The following is a 23,306-nucleotide window of genomic DNA, read 5'->3' as shown; positions in this document are numbered from 1 at the left end:
AGGGATGACTCTGAGAAGAGTGAAGTTGAACGAGAACGAGAGGGGGGCCCTTGTCTTGAGAATTTTCGACCTCGGTTAAACCGATGGCTCCACCTATAGGCTGTCCCCGAGGAGTAGTCCTGGGCATCACGTTGGAACTTTTTTGATTTTAGGTCACAAACTTCTTTTTCCCACTTTTGGGCATCACCAGCAATTTCTTGGTTGAATTTGTCAAAGGCATCAGCCAGGCACAAACTCTGAATGGTCCTTTCCAGAACCTCCAATTCAGATTCAAGAGCCTCCAATGCCGTACTGTTGTGTTTGGACAGGAGGTCCATGCATTTAAGGGAGCATGATTGCAAATTGGTCTCCCACTCATTCTTAAATGTATCCTCAACCATGGGGAAGGAGGGGAATACCTGTATCCGGAGTCCCCGGGGTACCCAGGAATTCTCCGTATATTTTGTTAAAAAGGCACGGTTCCACCATAGGCGGATCCTCCTCCTATACAACTCCCTGTATCTCTGCATGGAAAGTTGAAATTGTTATACCTAATTTGTCTCTCTGTGTTTTTCACAGCCTTTAAGCCAATTAAAATGAATTTCCGCTCACGCGACCAAGCGTGGCGCACTCAAGTGGACAAAGTCTTCCAGGAATGTGGGACCACAAGTTTTAATGTTACTAGTGACCCGATTAATACGCAAAATCAATCCTTACAACTTTCCATGCAGAGATACAGGGAGTTGTATAGGAGGAGGATCCGCCTATGGTGGAACCGTGCCTTTTTAACGAAATATACGGAGAATTCCTGGGTACCTCGTTCAACTTCACTCTTCTCAGAGTCATCCCTGGAGGAGGCACCATCGGGCTCATCTGACAGGACACGCAACCTTGCAAATCCAATTGGTGCCATGACCCGAAGTCGCCAAAAGACATCTGACGTTTCTTCCAAACCACTCGGGGGAAGCAACAATAAGGGTATATTGCAGGTAATCAATTTGTCAACACATGTCCTATCTTACGATGAGCTTGATGTGCTCTCCAAGGGGCTTAATTTTTGTCCTACCAATTCTTTTGATCTTTTTTTAGCGCTAAAGGACACGAATTTATTTGCCCGGAAATTACTTCTCAAAAAGTTATATTCACGGGGACAACTACAGAGTGACTTGGACGAGACCGAGAGGGGCGCCCTTCAGGATCTACAGGATCTACTTGAGGAACAAAACTCCAACTCAGGTGGGTCTCCTGATTTTTTACGGCCCAGATCCACGCGCTTCCCCCCCATGTCTCTTTGCCCGGCCATAGACATTTTCCTCAGATTGGTGACCGCGGACCTCAAGAAAATCTCTCCAAAACGTAGGTATGATAATTTGACTCATCGGCAGAGGTCGGCGGTCACCTCTCTACAGAGTTATGATGACATTGTTATCAAGGGGGCAGACAAGGGGGGGAACATAGTGGTCTGGCCAGTTGATAAATATGAAAGAGAGGCATATAGGCAATTGAGGGATAAGACAACTTACGAACGTTTGAGTCATAATCCCACCACTTCTTTTTCCCTTCTTTTAAAGAAAATTTTGACACAGGCTCACCAAAAAGGCATCATTGACGAGAAGATGCTCCAGGGTTTGCTCACTAGCTGTCCACGTGTCCCTACATTTTATTTGTTACCCAAAATCCATAAAGATGCCCTCAACCCCCCGGGACGTCCGATTGTGTCCGGCATAGGAGGGTTATGTGAACCAATTTGTAAATTTGTTGATTTTTATTTAAAACCTTTAGTTGAAAACTTACCCTCCTATGTCAAGGACACCACGGACGTCCTGAGGCGCCTTGATGGCATCTTTATGGATTCGGATATGCTCATGGTTTGCGCCGACGTGGAGTCGCTCTACACCTGCATCGGACATGCGGACGGTCTGGAGGCGGTCCGCTTCTACCTCTCAACCTCCGGTCTCGATGGCGCCATGGCTGCCCTGGTTCTAGAGCTGCTCGACTTTGCCCTGACACATAATTTTTTTGTTTTTAAAGATCTTTTTTATCTGCAGCGGCGCGGCACTGCGATGGGGGCTTCCTGCGCGCCCGCCTTCGCCAACCTCTTTCTGGGTTTCTGGGAGAGGTTGGTGTTTGGGGATGGTGGCGCTGTGGGGGGCTCCCATGTGTAGTGCTGGCTCCGCTACATTGATGATATTTTTATTGTTTGGCAGGGCACTGTCGGGCAGCTCAGCCAGTTCATGGATGACCTCAATTCCAATTCTCTTAACATCAAATTGACATATAGATCCAGTAAAACACAGCTGGATTTTTTGGATATCAATATTTATGTGGATGCGTTGGGGGGCATTCAAACCGACGTCTTCCGTAAGGACACGTCGGTGAATGCCCTCCTGCACGCATCCTCGGGTCATACCATGTCAACCATACGCGCCATCCCGACCGGACAGTTCTTGAGGATGAAGCGGATTTGCTCCACTTCTTCCACCTTTGAAACCCAGTCGTCCGATCTCCGGTGCAGGTTTAGAGCGAGGGGGTATAGCAATAGATGTATTAAAAAAGGCTATTTGCGTGCAAAAAATACCCCCAGAGAACATCTTCTCCAATACAAACAACGTCGGCCAACCATGAGCAGTGAGATCCGGTTTATCGGGACATTTAATCATGAATGGGACACGATGAGGGGAATCCTTGAGAGGCACTGGCCGGTGTTGTTCACCGAGCCTACTTTGGCCGGTGTGCTTCCTAGGAGACCCCTCATGACGGCTAGACGGGCGAAGAACCTGGGGGATCTTCTCGTCAGGAGCCATTATATTCCCCCCAGACAAAATCCTTTTGGGTCCAGGGGTCCTCTCCGTGGCTGCTTTCCATGCGGCCATTGTGCCGCATGTGGTAATATCATCAGGGCACCTACGTTCTCCTCTTCGGATGGTAAAAAGGTGTTTTCCATCAAGGATTACATCACATGTGGCACCACACATGTGGTTTATTATGCCACATGCTCGTGCTCCCTGATCTATGTCGGACTCACCTCTCTGAGTTCCGCATTAGGGTCAGGGAGCACGTGAGAGACATCCTTGCGGCGGCCTCAGTGGAAGACGTTACTCTGCTGAAAACATTGCCCCGCCACTTTAGAGCTGTTCATAATTGCAGCCCGAAATCTCTACAGTTTAGGGGCATTGATGTCATTCATGGGGGTGTTCGGGGCGGCAATCTACGCAAGATCCTCGCTCAGCGGGAGTCGAGGTGGATTGTCTCTCTGAACACCCTCGTGCCCTTTGGTTTAAATGAAGTGGTGAGCTATGCTCCATTTTTGTGACGTTTCCCTTGCTTCAATCCCTGTATTTCTTAATTGATTGCCTGTGAAGTGGAGTTTTTATACTCCACTGTCTTTTGGATATTATTTTCGGGTCATTTGTGCCTCACAGTATTTGTGTGGCACATGCTATATGGAATAAGTGGTGTTATGTGGGCTCCCCTATTTTAATGTGTTGTTTTTATCTGCTATTTACTTTTTCTGTTTTATGTCTGTTTTTCTCTTTTTAGGTCCCTTTCACGTCTCCTCCTTTTGGACAAGATTATCTTGCTATTTGATATTGATTTTATTGCGTCACTGGTGGTCTTAATATATGCAATTCTGGTTTCATCTAATGTATTGTATACTTACACAGTGTCCGACCGCCAGTGTACGTCTTCTGTGATCACCTGGCTGTGGTGTTGCGCGTCCCTCGGCGCGCTGACTGCGGGCGACGGTGGGGAGCGAGCCTGGCTGGTGCGCGCGCCCGGGTACCATAGCGACGCGTCCTGTGGTCCCGCGCGTGCGCCTTACACAGCGGGCTCCTTGTTCCCTGCCGCCCTCCGTACTCCGGCGCCGGCGCACGCGCAGTACACACGTCACAGTCAGTTTGATCACACACACCTGTTGGTTCCTAAATAAAAATGGTGCAACATGTAGTATCTACACCTCCTTTCGATAAAGCCATAGGCGAAACAGCTGTCAAGGAGGCTCTCTGCCCCCACAGCCTGCCCTACTACACTTCAGGTATTGTTCACGCTCCCTGTGTTGTTCTGACAGCCGGGCCACTCATGCTGGGACATATCCATCAGTGCATACTTATGCTGGGATAGTATTTCCCTTTTTGTCCTTGCCTGAGTGCCCCTGTGACGTGGTGCCATTGTTGTTATGATGTGCCTATATGGAGACAATATAATTTTATATTAGTCTTTTATACTTAAGACTCTAAATATTTAGCACGCCACTTTATGCCTGCTACAGTTTTTCTCCATTAGGCTGTCACTCTATTGCTATATCACCACGCCAGATATCCGTGGAATGTGACGCCTTTCTACATTCTTACTCCTGTATAGTATATGGGCAGGCTGTGTGGCATTGACTTGCCCACCTAATTTTTACCACTTTTTCCTATTGTTCCTCATCCTGGTATGACTTGTCTCACTATATGTCTTTTGTACTAGTTGTTTTTCACATGATTTTATCTAATAAAATTGAACTTTTTATGTGCACGTTGTTGCCCAATCTCCTTTGTCCTCCTATTATGCAGAGAGAGAGACAGACAGAGACACATAGAGAGAGATAGACTGAGACAGACAGAGACACAAACAGAGAGATAGATAGAGAGAGAGACAGACAGAGACTGGGAGAGAGACAGAGAGACAGTCACTATCCCGGACAACGCCGAGTACTACAGATAGTAATATATAATTTTAAGACAACCTTTATTGCTACATGTTAAGGATCAGAGTAAAAAGCAATAACAGCGTGTATGTAGATATTTTTTTTTCTCAGGAGCCATAAACAGGACTCCATGTTAATATATCTCTCTACATATTAGCCCATGTGTTATCATTTACTACACACTACATTTATGATATATTGTAAATTCTTACGTTATAACTTGTTATAAATTCAAGGTTCTTGCAGTCATCTAATATATAAAGCTAAGTGTGTGTGTGTGTGTGTGTGTGTGTGTGTGTCCGCTAAAGGAATCCGCACCGTCACATTTACAATCATGACATTTTGCAGAGACACTCCATTTGACTCAGGGAACGTCATGGACTATGTTTTAAGGGGAAATTTAACCCCGCGCTTTACAGTTATAACATGGGTACATTAAAGTCAATGTATCTGGGAGCTACAGGTTATAAATAGGAGCTCTAATTGGTTGCTATAGGCAACGAAGGCCATTCTTAGTATAAGAAGCTAATGTGTGAGGTAATATGATTTCGGTAGAAACAGAGACACACAGAGACAGAGAGACAGACATACACAGATGCAGACAAACAGCACCAGACAGACAGAGACAGTCAGAAGCAGACAGAGATAAAGACAGAGACAGACAGACACACAGACAGAGACACAGAGACAAATACACACAGAGACAGAAACACAGAGACTGACAGACCCACAGAGACACACAGAGACACATAGACACACAGAGACAAAGACACACAGACACAGAGACAGAAAGAGACACACATACACAGAGAGAGAGAGAGAGGCATACAGAGACAGAGAGGGAGACAGACAGACAGAGAGGGAGAGTGAGAGAGACACTTACTGTAGTTACTATCCAGGGCAATGCCGGATACTATAGCTAGTACTCATATATTTCATAACCAGCAAATCCTGAGACCAGGGAGAATATACAATATTTTTCCCTATGATTACCTTATTTTTCGAGATGATGACATTTTTTTTAAATTCAGAATTTGCCACATTTTTAAAAACATTTGATTCACGGCAAACTGATTTCCATGAATCGTAACACTATGAGATCTCCTACGACTGTATTAAACCCCTTTTCGAGGTTAGAAATGTCAAAGTGATCTCAATTTGTCTAGCAATGGATTGTAAGTGGTGGAACCCAATATTCTGTTTAATGACACAAAGCGCTCCTTTGTCACTTCTTTTTGCTGGTTCAGGCTTTTCAGAAAGCGTTTTTTCAGCCTTTTAATTTGCCGGTGCCTAGTTTGGAGCAGATTCCATCAGTAACCACTTCAAAGAAGTAAAGTGCACTATTGGACCAGGAGGCACGAGACACCTAGCCCTCTAGTGATAATATGCTATTGATAAAACACTGATTTTTATTAAAATAGCTCAGTAATTGACATATATCTGGAATCAGGGTCTCTGCCCCTACATCTTGCTGCTCTCAGATTACATAGCAAAAACCTGCTGGCAGATTCCCTTTAAAGAGCTTGAAAAGGATTGAATACAGTCATAGGAGACATCATAGTGATATACATTTCTTTTTGAGGCATTTTGAGGCTTGTAGTAATTAAGATTTATGGCAAATTGATTAATCCGCAAATCAAAATAAAATAAAAAATCTGACACATTTGAATTTCAAAAAATTTGCTCAATTCAGATAGAAAATACTAATCATTAGGGTTTGTTCAGATGAGCATATTTTCCATTTGCTTGCTGGCACATGAAATAAAGAGCAGCTCCAGCAGCTGTTCGCATTGTGGAAAGGCACATAGAGCTGTATGTTATTCATGACCACACACACTGACACTACCATTACATAAGACAGCATAGCATTACCCTAAAATTGTACACTGGCATGTAAGGCACGTCACTCTCCACAAGGAGACACCATAAATACCCCTTGGACAATCAGTCTTAAGCCTTTCATACAGCGAAATCAGAAGTCGTGCTTTGCACTGAGGAGGAGTAACCACCTGAAACACATGTCTGCAGATTGAGATTCTGGTTTGGCTTTTATCCTAAGTCATATGGCAAAGCTCGATAATGGGTTGACTTTTAGGATTGCTATTGTCACAGGTGTCTCAAAGTTGACAGACAACCCTGTGGTGTCCGGCTGAAGAAGGTCACCGTGTTTGGCTGCACAAACTCCTCCTTGATAGCCCATCCTTTCCTCTGTGATGTGAATGGAGTTTTGTGTGTCTTCTCTGTAAGGGTTTACTCTTTCCCCTTTAGGACCCTGTGGTGATCTTTTCCTTTCAGCTGCTCTCACTATCCCTCACCCTCTGTCTCTTTATATACCTGCATTTCCCCTTGCTATGTTGCTGGTGATAGAGTTAGTTGCCTGATTATAAGCAGTCGGCTTGTAATCATTTGGAGAAACGTTGTATGTTGCTGTTCCTCACCCTAAGGTCTCTGTCACACGTTCGTGCCTCCAGTACGCGTTTGGCAGTTTTTTCACGTACCGGAGGCACGTACACACGTGGTTATATGATTTCATAATTGTTTGGACACACGTAAGTATTTTGTAACGGAACGTGTGTCCGTTCCGTACTTACATGTGTCCGTGTGTTTCGCATGCTGACATGTCCACGTTTTCTCTGGCAGCACGGGTGTCACACGGCCCGCACCTGTACCACACGGATGTAGTGTGGATGCGGTCCCGTGTGACACGCGCCGGAGAAACACCTGCCATTATTTTAAAATAAAAAAAACACATACCTCCTTCAGCCCTGCAGAATCTTCTGCTCCAAACAGTTGCTGCCGGCCGCCGCTCGTAATGAGCATGCTATGGAGGTGGGCATGCTGTCACGGGCTCTAATCTCCACCCCTCCGCTCGGCCAGAAGCAGCATCAGCGGGGAGTGGGCGGGGCTGGAGCCAAAGATCAGAACCCTGGACAGCAGCAATGACCACGTGAGTATGCAAATTACTGGTTCTCCGTGTGTTATCGCGGATAGCACACGGAGAACACACATGGACCGCACGTACCGGAGAAATATACTTACCACATGCAACACGCAGGGAAAATCCGTGTCTCGTGCGTGATTTCCACGTGAGTGTGGCAGAGGCCTAAGTCATCTTGGAGATAAGTTTTTTGTTTGCTTTTCCCTGTTTGTTTTTTAGAACTTAGTAGGGTTGACTAGTGTTTTTCCCACACATTCATTAACTAGGGTCCAGTTCAGGGTCAGCAAAGGCCAGTATCCTGCTTGGTGCATAGGTACTGAACCATCTACGGACATCAGGGGAGCCAGGGTCCAGTGGTAGGTTTTATCAGGGGTCAACATCTCCCCTAAACACAAGGTTTCCCTCTTGCCTCCCCTCTCTTTTTGCCTTTCGCTCAGTGTGACGCCCTGGACTAGCCAGGTAGTCACAAGCACAACATCACACACAACCCCTCCCCTGGATAGTCTACATCAGTCAAACAAAATCCTTATTGCCCCTTCCAAAGTCTGATGTCCACACCAGGTGGGGCAGAGCCAGGCGGTTGGCCCCACCCACCGAGGAGTTCACAGGCCTGGAGGCGGGAAAAGTGACAGATTCGAGTTGGAGTTGAAAGTGAAAGGACAGAAACTGTTAGTGTCTGGGTAGGAGCCCAGGCACTGTCAGCAAGGTCGGCAGATGGTGGTGGCCGTCTGGAGGAGGTGGTACAAGTTAGCGGAACCGTAGGACCGGGGACGGGCGGTGGCCCGCCGGTACCGAGCCGGGGAGCAGATCTGTACCAAGCACAAGGGCAGGGCCATCGGACCCCGACTAGGCTAGGAGCCGCCGACAACGGTCAAATCCGAGAGTGACCGGAACCCCAGGGGTTCCCTAACACCCAAGACCCAACAGAAGGCAACCGTCCACACAGTGAGGATAAAAAGCCCCCGCCATAGGCTAGAGATCCAAGGGCCAGCGCCTGCGGGCAAAACGGGCTCCTTTGGTACATATACGCCGGGGAGCGGACTACCGTTGGGCAGCCATCGGAGTCAATACATTCTACAAAGGTGCAGGGAAAGACAGCCACCATCAACCTGTCCGAGGAGAGCAAAGACACTGCAGCCGTCCATCCAGCCGTTTGGTTTACCAGAGACTCTGTGAATCTGTGCCTGATTGAGTACAACAGTGCCATCTGGCACCGCGCCGCGCTGCCTCCGCAACCCTGCACCCCAGCTATCCTGCCTCCCCGCATCACAACCGGGCCCCGGGATCACCAACCTGTACCCACGGAGGGGGAACCAACATCATAGCTGCTCCCTGCCATCGCTCCTAGGATCCCCGTCACCAGCAGCGGTGGTGCCCCTTATCACCACGACCCGTGGGTGGCGTCACGGACTATCTTCCCAAACAAACCACCCCCTTTTCACTCGTGGGCGAGGAGCGCTGCTTGAGTCCCCGGGTCCGGCCCACCGCTCGAGCCACCGAGCAGCAGCAGAAGCCCCGGACCGGAGCGTAGCGAGCGCGGCCCCTCCGCCCGCGACACTCAGCATTTCCCCATACCTTGCGTGACAGCCCCTTCCAATAGGTGGCACTACTGGCAATACTGATAGTAATAAAATGTGATTAGCATTTTCAGTCATTGTGATAAAATTTGTTTTCATCGTTGTATCCCAGAAAACAGAATTTAGAGAGAAGTGAGGGAATATACCAGGGGGAACTTAATGCGAAAAATGCCATAAACAATTTATTTCCTTCGCCTCCCGCAGATGGAATATTATGTCACAGAACCAAGTTTGATTTATGAGGCTCAATTACTGGCACAGAGCTTTCCTTATGTGTCTTATCACAGAATGCCGCAAGCAAAAATGAAATTATCCTGGTCACACGTCTGCAGGTAGAGAATCCGGCGTGTCACCTGTATTTCTAGCATTTCTGCCCACTTTCCCGCTAATAGTATTGTCATTTTCATTAATTTGAGATTGTATCCCGTCACCCTAATCCCATGGCTGGACGTATATTCATAGGACAAGAAATAATAATGACCCAATGGGAACACTAATCGGCAAGACTTTGAGGGAATCTTCATGCTGCAAAAGGGCTTTCTTCAGAAGAAAATGAAATATAGGTACAATATGGATGTAGGATAGATGGGGCACAAATATTGGGCTCCAAAAAAATCCAAGAAAATCTAGCAATCCCAAACGATAAAAAATTCCAAGACTTTATTTCACATTTTAAAATTCTATGACTAAGACTCCATTAAAAGGGAAACAGATTACGCGTTTCGAATTTAACAGATCCTTAATCATATCTGTTGGATCTGAAACGCGTCATCTGTTTCCCTTTTAATGGAGTCCATGGAATTTTAAAATGTGAAAAAAAAGTCTTGGAATTTTTTATTGTTTGGGATTCCTGGATTTTTCTTGGATGTTTTTGGATTGCTTCTTCGATACCAGGAATTGCAGTTGGTGGTGGAGTGGCTGATAAGTATTTTTTTTGTACAAATATTGGGCTCTTTTATTTCAGTACTTATTAGAACTTATCAGTACTTATTAGAACTAATAAACTACTTGGATTATATGTACCCGGCTCATCCGCTTCACACCCTGTGAATCTTGTCCATCAGCAGTGCGGATTTTAACCCTTCATCTCTGTTATCCATTTCTGCAATCCGAGGAGCCGCATCAGCCACATCTTTGAGCGTTTTCCTGGGTTGTGGGTAGACAACCCCAACCAAGTGAACACTCAGCAAAATTCAGTATTTAGCCATGTGCCCATGTTACTTTTTCATGCTTTTTTCCTCATCTTGCGGTCTTTACCACAGGACCTTGCTGCAGGGAACTCAGGTGACATCACAAGGTGAATCGAGTTCTTGCCAGCAGATCACCGGGGTTTCTCGCATATCCGCCAGCATGAACTCGGTTCACCATGTGACATCATCAGGGTTCCCTGCACCTAGGCCACATAGCCAGTGTCAGCAGACATTTTCTCATCCTGCGGCCTTTACCGTGGGACCTTGCTGCAGAGAACTCCGGTAATGTAGATACCCTGGTCTGTGAGGCGATCCGTACCTCAGTAACCCGGGGTCATCATGGTGATGACATAGGGTTACCATGGCAGCGATTGGGTCCCTGTGATCGCATTACAGAGAACCGATCACCAGGGAGAGGTAAGCAATTCCTCTCCCTGCCTCCTAAATGTTGTGATTGCATTAATCGCAGCATTCATGGAGTTAAATTGCTGGGAATGGCGCGGGCACTGCTCCTGGCAGCGAGAGCCAGGTCCCAGTTGTAAGATCAGCCAGTGACTCAGCAGCAGTTTCAGCGCTGAACCCCCGCGGCCTCCATGACTTAAAATAGCATAAAAAGAAGCATATGAAAAAAGCATGTGAAAAAAACGTGCAAACACAATAGATTTTTTTGCACATAAAAACGCAACATGAGCACATAGCCTTACTGCTTTTCTCACTCCTCTTGCACTTGTCTTTTCTTTAGTGTGCACCCAATCACAGTTGTGGGCGGGGGAAAGGGTGAATATTCATTTGGTAATAACAGGTAACCCAATCACTGACAACGGCATAGAGTGGTGGGTGGGGGAAAAGGTGAATATTCATTAGGCATTAAAGGGCGACCCAATCACTGACACCGGCACAGAGAGGAGGCCGGAGGAAAAGGTGAATATTCATTTGACCTTATCAGGCGACTCAATCACTGAGGCCAATAAAAAATATAAGACATCAGCTGAAAATAAGCCCTAGCGTATCTTTTGGTGCCAAAAATACTGAAAGACCCTGTCTTATTTTCAGGTAAACACGGTATGTGTCCATAGAGGATATTGGAAAATGCAGCCTCATGATGAAATATTACATGTACTAAGCACCACAGAGGCCAAGTACAGCCTGGACGCATCTAAGACAAGTGGTAGGAAAAAGAGAATGATATTCAAAGGAAAGTACATTACAAAACTTAAGCCAGATAACCCTTTTAAGCCATGTTCATATTTGTTATGGATTTTCGGTGCAGATTCCGCACAGTATAGTGCAAGTTAATGGGATTCTACTAAACCCCACACACGGCAGAACAAATCAGTGTTGATCCTAGGCCATGCTGCGTTTTAAGTCAGCAGCATTCAGAATATTTTGTAGTTTTTTTCCTCAATTTTTGCTGTGGAGTTTTACCTTTTACAATGTACTATAAAACTCTTAAGACTTCAAATCGATAAATATTGGAAACCTATAAAATGACTGCAGATCTATCCTATATATTACGAGGATGTGGTTCTCTTGAATGTTTGTCCCTTTAGTAAAATTTCATACATTATTAACTTTCATGCATACACCCGATCACAGCTAATTCCAGATTTTTTGTTTTCATTTTTTCCTCCCCTTCTTTCTAAAGGCATTTTTTCCTGTTATTTTTCCATCGACATAACTGTATGATGGCTTTTTTTCGTGACATGACTTATAGTTTTGAAGATACCTGTTACGGTTCGGGGTTCTCCCGAACCTTGAACCGCTCCTGCTCCATCTTTATCCCCTGCTGTGGTGCCTGCTGGCTCTTCTGGCCGCTAGGCATCAGGGGTCCAGGAACTTTGCACGTTCTGAGGCTAAGACCCCATTTTGCCCTACCGCGCGTGCACGGGTTACCGTTGCCTTTCCTGGCTCTATGTGCAGGATTCGCGCTACTGCGCATGTGCATGATGTCGCTAGTGGCGCAGCGGCCTCTGATTGGCCATCGCTGGCGTCACTGATGATGCGGTGGCCTCTGCTTGGCCATTGATGTCGTCGATGACGCCATCGGTGACGTGGCGGTCCCGCATTGTACGCTGATAACGTCACTGGTGATGTGGCGGTCTCTGATTGACCAATGCTGGTGCCATTGCCATCTGGTGCTGGGCTTGGGGAAGAGCTTAGTATTTAAAAGGTCCTGGACGATGCACACGGCTGCGTGTGCGTTATTTGGGCTCTGTTGGTGTGTACCTCTTTGCGGCCACAGGGCCGTTACAGTCTGGAAGTGGAAAGCAGGGTTAGTCGTTGGAGGCCAGGCTATTAACTGACCAAGTCGGCACTCTCAGTAAGCTTGTTGGTGTCTAGGGGCATGCCAAACGGGGTTCTGTACCTCCTTAGAGTAGTCTCCCCGCTTCTCCTCCACCGTTTCAGACTTTTAGTGGCAGCTCAGTTAACTGAGCTGTATCTCCTGTCCTGGAGAGCCCCGTTCGTGCACGGACAGTTATCTGCAGGAACCTCTCTGTGCAGTTAACAAGGGAGGTCCTGTTTGCCGGCGTGTGTGACGCTGACTCCGCCTAGTGTGTTTTTTGTTCTCTGAAGCTGTGTCTTTCGCCCACTCGTCCTTCTGTAGCTCTACCACCTGCTCAGTGGACCTTGGGAGATGTTAGAGCTTCTGTTATTTTTGGCCTTCCTCCCGCGTAACAATACCATTCATTGTTCCATACAATGTACTGAAAAAAGGGGTAACAATTCCAAGTGTGTCCGTTGTTTTTTTTTTTTTTCATTTTAAGGGCGTTCATTGTTAGTTTAGGTTAGTAGTATGGTAGTGGTTTTCAAAATTACATTTTTATTCTTTAAATGGGGACAAATTTGTAAAAAAAAATTGTTTGCATAGTTATTTTGTGAGACTTATAACTAGCGACGAGCGAATGTGTTCAGCACTGCTCATTACTCGATTGAGCATCGGGGTGCTCGGGCATGCTTGTTATTCAGCAGAGTATTGAGGGTGCTTGAGCACCATGCTGGAGTTCCTACTCCGCATGTTTCGCGGCTGTTTTTCAGCCACTAAACATGTTGGGATTGCCTACCAATCATAGTAATGCTGTAGCCATGTTGGTTCCTGGCATTACTTTTATTGGTCTGCCGAATCGCATCATCGGGTCTTTATTGCTATTCAGAGTCGCTGGAGTTGCAGTCGTGAATCATGGATTACGTCGCTTTGTGGGAAATTTTTTTTAATAAATTGGTGAACAATGGAAAGTGTCTTTGTTCAAATAAATTATTTTTTTTCCTTTGTGTTTTTTTGTATCTTTACACTTACTAGATTAGTAATAGAGGTGTCTGATAGACACCTTACCATTACTAATCCCTGGGAGTGATGCCACCTGACAATTCACAGCTGACATCAACCCCATTAACCTATTACCCTGATTACCACTACACCAGGGTAATTGTAAAAGCCAGGGCTAAGCGCCAGAATTGCCATATATAATGGATGAACCAAATATGGGATGGCTATGGGCTGATATATTTAGGATGGGAAAGGCCAAATAACCATGGATCTTTCCAGCCTGATAATACCAGCCCGCAGCTGTCTGTTTTACCATGACTGATTGCTAAAAATGAAGGGGACCCCACACTTTGTTTAACCCCTTAACAACCGCGGGCCGTAAAATTACATCCTAGCGGTCATAACGTTACTGCCCACGGTCTGCCGGCGGCAGCATGCTGCGATCGGCGCACATCTCAGCTGATTTTTTACAGCTGAGATGTGTGCCTGATAGGCACGAGCAGAATCGTTATCTGCTCGTGCCGTTTAACCCCTTAAATGGCGCTGTCAATATGTGACAGCGCCATTATAAGCGCGATTGCGGTAAACCTTTACTTACCACCCGATGCCGGAAGTCACGTGACGCAATCACGTGACTTCCGGTAGTTGTCATGGTAGCACAGGGTCATATGATGACTCCTGTACTACACATGAATTGCTTTCACTTTTGCTGTGCCCGCGGCCCAGTGAACAAGAAAGTGAGCGTATCTGCTGTTTACAGCTATGTAGCTGTGATCAGCAGATAGTGCAGAGAGATCGGAATGCTGATCGCAATAGCCCCCTAGGGGGACTAGTAAAATAAAAAAAAAAAAGTTTTTTAAATAATTAAAAAAAACCAAAAAAACCTAAAAGTTCAAATCACCCCCCCATTCGCCCCATTGAAAATTAAAGGGTTAAAAAAATAAAAAATATACACACATTTGGTATCGCCGCGTTCAGAAATGCCCGATCTGTCAAAATATAAAATCAATTAATCTGATCAGTATACGGCATAGTGGCAAAAAAATTCCAAACGCCAAAGCGACATTTTTTTGTCGCCACAACTTTTGCGCAAAATGCAATAAGAGGCGATCAAAACGTAGCATCTGCGCAAAAATGGTACCGTTAAAAACATCAGCTCGAGACGCAAAAAATAAGCCATCAATGAGCCATAGATCCCGAAAAATGAAACCGCTATGGGTCACGGAATATGGCGTAAAACGTGCGCCACTTTTTTGGACAAAATTCCGATTTTTTTTTAACCCCTTATATAAATGTAAACCTATACATGTTTGGTGTCTACGAACTCTCACTGACCTGAGGCATCACACCCACACATCAGTTTTACCATACAGTGAACACAGTGAATAAAATATCTCAAAAACAATAGTGCTATCGCACTTTTTTTGCAATTTTACTGCATTTGGATTTTTTTTGCCGTTTTCCAGTACACTATATGAAAACTTATGGTTTCATTTAAAAGTACAGCTCGTTCCGCAAAAAATGAGCCCTCACATGACCATATTGACTGAAAAATAAAAAAGTTACGTCTCTCAGAAAAAGAATGGCGAAAAAAAAAAACGGAAAGCGAAAAATCGGCCGGTCGTGAAGGGGTTAAAAAAAATTAAATAATTTTTTTACTTTCCAGCAGTGACTTGCGAGTCAGCGATGCGTCCAGGTGTCTTTCCTATGCATTTTTTTCAGTCCATTCACACCAAGGAGGAAAGAATGGAATATCAAGGAGCAGTTTGCGCAGCCAAACACTGTGACCTTCCACAGCCAGACACCACAGGGTTGTCTGTATAAAGTGACACAAAGAGAAGTGTGTCTTTACTGTAGTCAAACATGATGGTGGGAGTGTCATGGTTTGGGGCTTCATTAATGTTGCCGACAGTTCATTGAGGGAACCATGAATGTCAACTTGTGCTGTGACATACTGAAGCAGAACATGATCCCCTCCTTTAATTTTCCAATATGATAAGGACACCAAACACACCAACTAGATGACCACTGCCTTGCTAAAGAAACTTAGGGTAAAAGTGATGGACTGGCCTGGCCAAACATATTTCAAGACCTAAACCCTATTGAGCTTCTGTAGGGGCTCCTCAAATGGAAGGTGGAGAAGTGCAAGGTCTCTAACATCCATCAGCTCCGTGATGTCACCATGGAGGATGGAAGAGGATCCAGTGGCTCCTGTGAAGCTTTAGTGACCTCAATGCCCAAGTGCGTTAAGGCCGTGCTTGAAAATAATGGTGGCGGCAAAAATTATTGACACTTTGGGCACAATTTGAACATTTTCGCTTAGGGGCGTACTCACGTTTGTTGCTGTTGTTTATTTAGACACTAAATTTACAGCTGCACACTGACTACTGTACATTGTACCAAAACATCTACATTTGTTGTTACTATGAAAAGATATAATCAAATATTTACAAGTGCCCATATATCTGACCAATGTACAGGGGGGCCCAGGTCCAAATTTTGCTCCGAAGCCCATTGAACTCTTATCTACATCAATAGGCAGGAGGTCAGTAGTTGGCATACCTTCAAACTTTTTGGATGGTCAAAGTGGGACACTTATGGCTCAGTGCGTGAACACTCTTCTTGTACTTTATATGCCCCATGATACACTTGAACAGTTTTTAATTTACCCTTTAGTACAAAAATAATCTTAATATTAGATTTTTTAGGAATCAGATTGTACCAAGCCATAAAATAGTAATAATAATAGTAATAATATTGGTCAAAAAGAAGAAAATTTAACCCTCTTATGTCCGGGTAATTTTTTGTTTTTGATATTTTGTTTCTTCTTTCCCTTCTTCTACAAGCCATAACAGAATTATTTGTCTGTCGACATATACGGTATCTACGAGAGCTTGTTTTTTTGTAGGATGAGTTGAAGTTTTGAATAGTACCAATCATTTTACCATACATTGAAATAAAAGACAGGGAAAAAAAATCCAAGTTGATTGAAGTTGTGAAAAAAACCTTAATTCCGCCATTACTTTTTTTTATGTCTTCATTTTACAGTAAAAATGATTAGTAACCATGAGTTTTAAGGTCAGTACAATTACGTCGATACACAGCTTAAGCACATTTTTTTTTACGTTTTCATAAAAAAAAATGTAGTCCTAAAGAAAAAAAAATGATATATTTTTCCATTATCCAAGATCCATAACTTCTTTATTTTTATTCTTACATTAATGGAGATGTTTGAGGGCTTGTTTTTTGGTCTAGCAAGCTGACAATTTAAATATATTATTTTTGGGGTACATACAAAGTTTTGATTGCTTTTATTGCATTTTTACAGAGCAAGATGAAAAACAGTAATTTTTGCATTTTGTTTTTTTCTCTTTAAAGGTATTAAATAAAAATATTAATTCATTTTATATTTTCATAAACTTTTTTGGAGAAGATATTACTAAATATGTTTGTTTTATTTCTTTAACTGGGAAAATGGGATGGGTTGATTCAAACCTTTACTTTATTAATTTATTAAGACACTTTTTTTTTCATTTTTAGTCCCCCCCATAAATCAGCTTGAATCTATAAACATTCGATCTGTGGTATATTACTATATTGAAGCATATAGGAGAAATTATTTCCTATGAAGCCCAGCCTAGAACGGTATTTTTGATGTTGAGAAGGAGTTAAAGAGCATAGATAAACCAAGGAGCTTAGGCCAGAAGTAGGGAGCTTAGGCCAGAAGTAGGGATTCTCTTTCCAAAAGAGAGATACTTGAGAAGCACAGCCTTGATGTCCTTAACAATTACCACTGTCTACTTACCCTCTGTTGCACACCAGCTCAAGCACGTCTATGTGTCCATGATAGGCAGCCAGTAGGGTCGGAGTCATTCCATCACCGTCCGTCGTGTTGACATCCTTTTTAGTGGCTTCTTTTAGGATATCCAAGTAGCCATCTATGGCGGACTGGTGATACCTGGTGGACATTGTTACTGCTCCTCCAGTCTAGAGAGAGTTCTCCTACAATCTGTAGGGTTTTGTACGAAGAAGTTTCTACTCCAAGGCTGATTAATTATTACACACTGGGATGGCTCATTTACTGCAGTCAGATTAGGTTCAAAGTCCCCAGTTATTGCTTTAGCACAGGGTGGAAACCTTGGGAACTAAGTGCGTTATATAGAGAGATACTTATTGAGGTTAACATTAAATAATCAACTTGATGATAGTAATGGCTCAAAGTCCTTCTTCTCCTAGACAATCATGACGTGTAACCATCATATGGACTTTAAAGGAGGGCACTGTCAGAAGACGACTTATTGGTTAAAGTTTTTTTTTCGTTAAACAAGCACTTCAGTAATTTTTTGGCCTATATAGGGCAACATAGGTTAAAGAACAATGTAGAGGTTCGTACCTTATTTGTGTATTTTTAGACTTTCTGCCATATTGATTAATTTGTCCTTTCTTACGTGGATGCAGACTACATTTCCCATGATGCCTCTGACTTTGCAGATGGTGCGCAGTCTCATTACACTGCAATAAAAGAATGAGTCACGGATCTTCCATGGACTTGTGCAAATCCTTCTGTCTCTTCATGTAATTCAACAAAGACTGGATGAGATCAGGGCTCTGCGGTTCCATATCATCACTTCCAGGATTCTTCATTCTTCTTTATGCTGAATATAGTTCGTCTATTCTTGGTGCACTCAATACTGAGAAAATTAGGAAGATCCTTATCAATCAAACAGTACCATGGAGGCATCTGATTGGCTCCAAATTATTTCTGCAGCACGGCAATGAACACAAACATACAGCCTGTTATACTCGCGGGGCAAGCACGGGTGGGTCCACTGGACCCAAAACACAGTTTACTGGCCTTGAGGAGCCAACTGGACTGACCGCTCAGTCTTTACTGTCACTGAAAGCGGTGACAGGCACACACGCTGGTATGCGGTCAGCAGAGAGCAGCCTCAGGGGATCTGTTGTACCTCAGTAGCTGGCACCATGGAATAAATATACTGTATTTTCCAGCGTATAAGACGACTGGGTGTAAAAGACGACCCCCAACTTTTCCAGTTAAAATATAGCATTTGGGATATATTGTATATACTCCAGTGTAAGCCGACCCGAGTAATCTCCCGATTGTTTAATAATGTCACCTGCTGTAATGTCACCATTGTCTAGTAATGTGTCCTGCTGTAATGTCCCCTGCTGTAATGTCCCTTGTAGTAATGAGCCCATTGTTTAATAATGTCCTCCTGCTGGTTCCCTCCTGTCCCCTATGATGGCATTGTTTACAAACAATAAAAGATATTCTCACCTCTCCTCCATGCCCACGATGCATCCAGCTGTTTCTTGCAGACCGCACGCACACAGATCCCCTCTGTGATAGCGTCCGGTGTACGGAGCAGCCGCTGCAGAATGTCATCATGGCTTTACTGCAGTTGAATGATTTGTGGTGCCGTAAAGCAGTCAATTGCAGAAAAGCCATGACGACATCCTGCAGCGGCCACTTCGTGCATCGGACGGAGGAGAGGTGAGAATATCTTTTATTGTGTGTAAAAAATGGCACCATGCACCGCCGTATAAGACGACACTCGGCGTATAAGATGACCCATGACTTTTGAGAAGATTTTCAAGGGTTAAAAAGTCATCTTGTACACCGGAAAATACGGTAGTCCCTGGTTGTAGTGACAGCAGCAGCTGGTGTCATGGATTTGACCGGTATGGATGGATGGCTTCTGTAGCAGCAGCCGATGAGGATACTTGCAGCATTGGGTATTGTAGTAGGCGGCTGGAGTGGATACTTGCAGCTGCGGATATCATAGTAGCTGGCCGGCATGGATGATCGCAGCAGCGGACTGGTAATGTATTGAAAGATAGACACAAATCAGCAGCAGCATACAGCACAGTGATAGCAGCAGCAGCACAATGGAACCTGAAAACTAGCAATGTTAGGAACTCATTACCCAGGCACTTCCCTTAAGGGGAAGGTGCCTTAAATACCTGCAGCCTCTCAGCAAGTTGAAAGGCCACTTCTGGGTCAATGCAAACTGGCCCTTTAAGAAAAGGGCGTTGCCGCATGCACACCCTACGGGTATACCCAGGAGGCCTGTGTGGCATGCAGAGGCCCCAGGGAAAAGCAGCATGGACCGGGGAATGGACAACCATCACTGGAGGGCCGTAAAAGTGAAAGTGCTGACGTCCCTGCTGTGGGAGGGGGCAGGACAGCGCAAGGATGTCAGTATGGACGATACACAGCCAATGTCAACAAGAATTATCGTGGGTGTAAAGAAGAACAAGGAGTTCTGGAAGTGATGATATGGACCCAAAGAGTCCTGATCTCTACACGATCCAGTCTGTATGGGATTACATAAAGACTAGAGACAGAAGGATTTGAGCAAGCCTGATACTAATATACAGAAGATCTGTGGCTAGTTCTCCAAGGTGTTTGGAATAACCTTCCTGCTGAGCTCCCTCAACATTTTGTGAGCCTTCCAAGAAGAACTGATCTTGTTTTGAAGACAAAGATCGGTCACACCAAATACTTTGTTTAATTTAGATTTCTCTTTTCACTTTGCATTTTATTAATCCATAAAAATAAACTATTAACATTTCTATTTGTTAAACCATTCTTACTTATATATATATATATAGTCACTGGTAGTAAGTGACATGACTGTGTGAAGGGGAATAGAAAAAGGAATTGCCAAGAAAATTATTACTGATGACGGGACGCAGAGATTAATTTTCTGAGGATATAGGGAAGCTGTCTGCCTAAGTAATGCTGAAGTAAAGACAGTGATTTAGAGTTCTAGCCGTTCCTCGACAGAGATGGATAGTGAGATGTCTGCAGTGGGGAGGCTTATGGCGAAGAAGGCTAAAGGGTGTTTTACACGCTGCGACATCGCTAACGATATATCGTCGGGATCACGTCGTTAGTGACGCACATCCGGTGCCGTTAGCGACATCGCAGCGTGTGACACCTAGGAGCGATGATCAATGAGCGCAAAAACGTGAAAAATCGTTGCTTGTTGACACGTTGCTCCTTTTCCAAATATCATTGCTGCTGCAGGTACGATGTTGTTCGTCGTTCCTGCGGCAGCACACATCGCTATGTGTGACACCGCAAGAGCGACAAACATCTCCTACCTGCGTGCACCGGCAATGAGGAAGGAAGGAAGTGGGCAGGATGTTCCGGCAGCTCATCTCCTCCCCTCCTCTGCTATTGGATGGCTGCCGTGTGACGTCGCTGTGACGCCGCACGAACCACCCCCTTAGAAAGGATGCAGTTTGCCGGCAACAGCGACGTCACAGGGAAGGTAAGTCCATGTGAAGGGTGTAAGGGATGTTGTGCGCCACGGGCAGCGATTTGCCCGTGTCGCACAACCGACGGAGGCGGGTACGCTCGTTAGCGTTATCGGTACCGATATCACAGCGTGTAAAGTACCCTTAAGTCCCTACCAAAAAGAAGCATCCCAATTCTCAACAAGTCAACAAGGAACTACTGTACTGGAGCCAAAATACAGCAGCTAGACCTCGAGCGGAGGATCTCGAAAAGGGAAGCAAATAGCTGGGTTGCCAACCGTCCATAAATTTACAAAAAGTCTGCAAAAACATGTTTTTTTCTGCTGTCCAGAGGGTCTGGCAGAAAAGAAAAACACCGTCAATGATTACTTTCCATGTTTTGTACTGTACATGCACTAAAAAGCCTGACATGCACAAAAAAGAAAAAGAGGCTGCAGAATGAAGAGTAGGAGCCTTCCTTTCCGAACATTCCTCCATTGGTACCTGTCTGTCCCACCAGTCTTTCTGCCTTTTTCCATACTGTATTTCTACCCTAAAGCCAGAGTCATACTTGTGTATGACTTGTGTATGACTTAGCGAGTCTTGCATCGGCATCACCCGACACGGCTGCACACTATCGGACAGGAGCAAGTCGGCCTCATGTATTTCTATGCAGCTGACCCGCTCCTATCTGATAGTTTGCGGTCGTGTCGAGTGATACTGATGCGAGACTCGCTGAGTCATACGCAAGTGTGACTCTGGCCTAAGCCTCCATAGAGTGTCCAGCTGTGTCCAGTCTTTCCCACACCAAGCAAGCCGAAACAGCAAGCAACAATGTGACTGAGAAACTTTTGTGTGTAACGTGGTGTCGGGCGGTAGCTGTGGTTGAGGTACTCATCTTTTATGCCCTGGCAAGTTGCATGAAAGTGGGGGTCCTGGCTGTTGTGTGTACTTGTTCTATGGGGCAGTACACCCGTGCAGGCTGCATGATGCCGGTGACTTTTGTGACGCCCTGGCAAAACCAGGTAGTCACACATAGGCCCCCGCATAACACCTTCCCTCACGGGTTACACACAGCCGACCTGAAACCTTACTCACCTCCCCCAGGGAAGGACAGGCACACCAGTGGGCGGGAACAGGCAGATGGAGAATGCCCACCTAGGGTTCTGGAGAGCCCGGGGCGGGAAAACAGTCAGAACAGTCTGTAGCTCAAGTGGAGTCCAGATCAGTGTCAAAGTCTGAGGCTCAAGTTGACAGGCGCCGGGGTTGGAGCCCTGGTGCATTCGCTAGGTGGCAGACGGTGATCCGTGTCTAGCAGGAGACGGGAAGACGGCAGCCGGAGATCCGAGTTGGACCGGAGCATTGTTGGAGCCCGCCGGTACCGACACCGGAGAGCCAACCCGGAAACCGTGCACAGAGGCGGTACTTGGACCCTGAAGCCAGGACCGGAACCAACGGCCTACCTAATTAACCAATTGAGGGCAGGATTATAGGTTCTGTCCCAACCAAAGTCCCAAAAGCAGACAACCACCCACAGAGAGGGATAGGGCATCCATCAGGGTCTGGTAGATCCCACGGGTCAGCGTCAGCGGGCAGGGCTCCCAACAATAGTACCAGGAGCGGACTCCCGCATTCCACACCGGGAAGTCCACCACATCACAACAGTGCAGAGGAAAGTGACACAGACCACCAGCCCGGGTGGGGGACCAGAGTACACCAGGCCGCGGCGGCCGGCCACCAGCACCTTGGTTAACCACTGGACTTGTCTGATTTCTTTAACCGTGAGTAAGCTGAGACTCCCTGGTCTGACCAGGTGCGCCGGTCCCCCACCAAGTCACCGGGTCCCGGGGCAACCATCCCTACCCACGAAGGGGTTAGCAACCAGCTGCCATGCCATTGCCCCGGGTGTCCCACAGCAGCAGCGGTGGTGCCATACTTCACCACACAGCGTGGGTGGCGTCACAGACTGACTACGGCAAATCCCGTATAAATACGTCCCCCTTTTATTTGGAGTGACCGTGTGACCCCCGGGTCAGGAGAATCCCTCGAGCCACACTGCGGGTCTGGATCCGAGCAGCCCGGCTGCTACTGACGTGGGGGTGGCACACTTTGGCCTGACTAAAATGGAAAACTTCTTTGTTTCTGAAAGAAGTAGCACGTCATATCTTTCAGCGTTTTTGCAGGTTTTTTTACCTTTGAAAGTAATGCAAAAGTGCAAAAATGCTATGTGTGAACACAGTCTAAGGGGTGGTGGAGGCATTTTTTCTTTTTAATTTTGCCTTATTTACAAGTCATTATACAAGAAAGAATGTCTCTTCATATTTGTTTCTGTAAAATCCTTTTTATCTTTGGTTTTGTATGTTATATTCTCAGTCCGTAAAAGTGGAGTTAGGCTGCTTTC

The 23,306-nt window shown here is 45.5% G+C and overlaps 1 protein-coding gene across 1 annotated transcript in view; it reads right to left on the bottom strand.

Moving 5' to 3' along the window:
• Nucleotides 1–17,635, bottom strand: part of ANKS4B (ankyrin repeat and sterile alpha motif domain containing 4B) — a 49,040-nt gene extending 31,405 nt beyond the window's left edge. The window contains exon 1 of the mRNA XM_075319161.1: nucleotides 17,445–17,635. Coding sequence (XP_075175276.1) covers nucleotides 17,445–17,608 — 164 coding nt within the window. The 5' untranslated portion in view covers nucleotides 17,609–17,635. The remainder of the gene's footprint in view (nucleotides 1–17,444) is intronic.
• Nucleotides 17,636–23,306: the final 5,671 nt, after the last annotated feature.

Source organism: Anomaloglossus baeobatrachus, chromosome 7, assembly GCF_048569485.1.
Source record: "Anomaloglossus baeobatrachus isolate aAnoBae1 chromosome 7, aAnoBae1.hap1, whole genome shotgun sequence".
NCBI classification, from domain to species: Eukaryota; Metazoa; Chordata; class Amphibia; order Anura; family Aromobatidae; genus Anomaloglossus; species Anomaloglossus baeobatrachus.
This window is presented reverse-complemented; position numbering and strand designations above follow the sequence as displayed.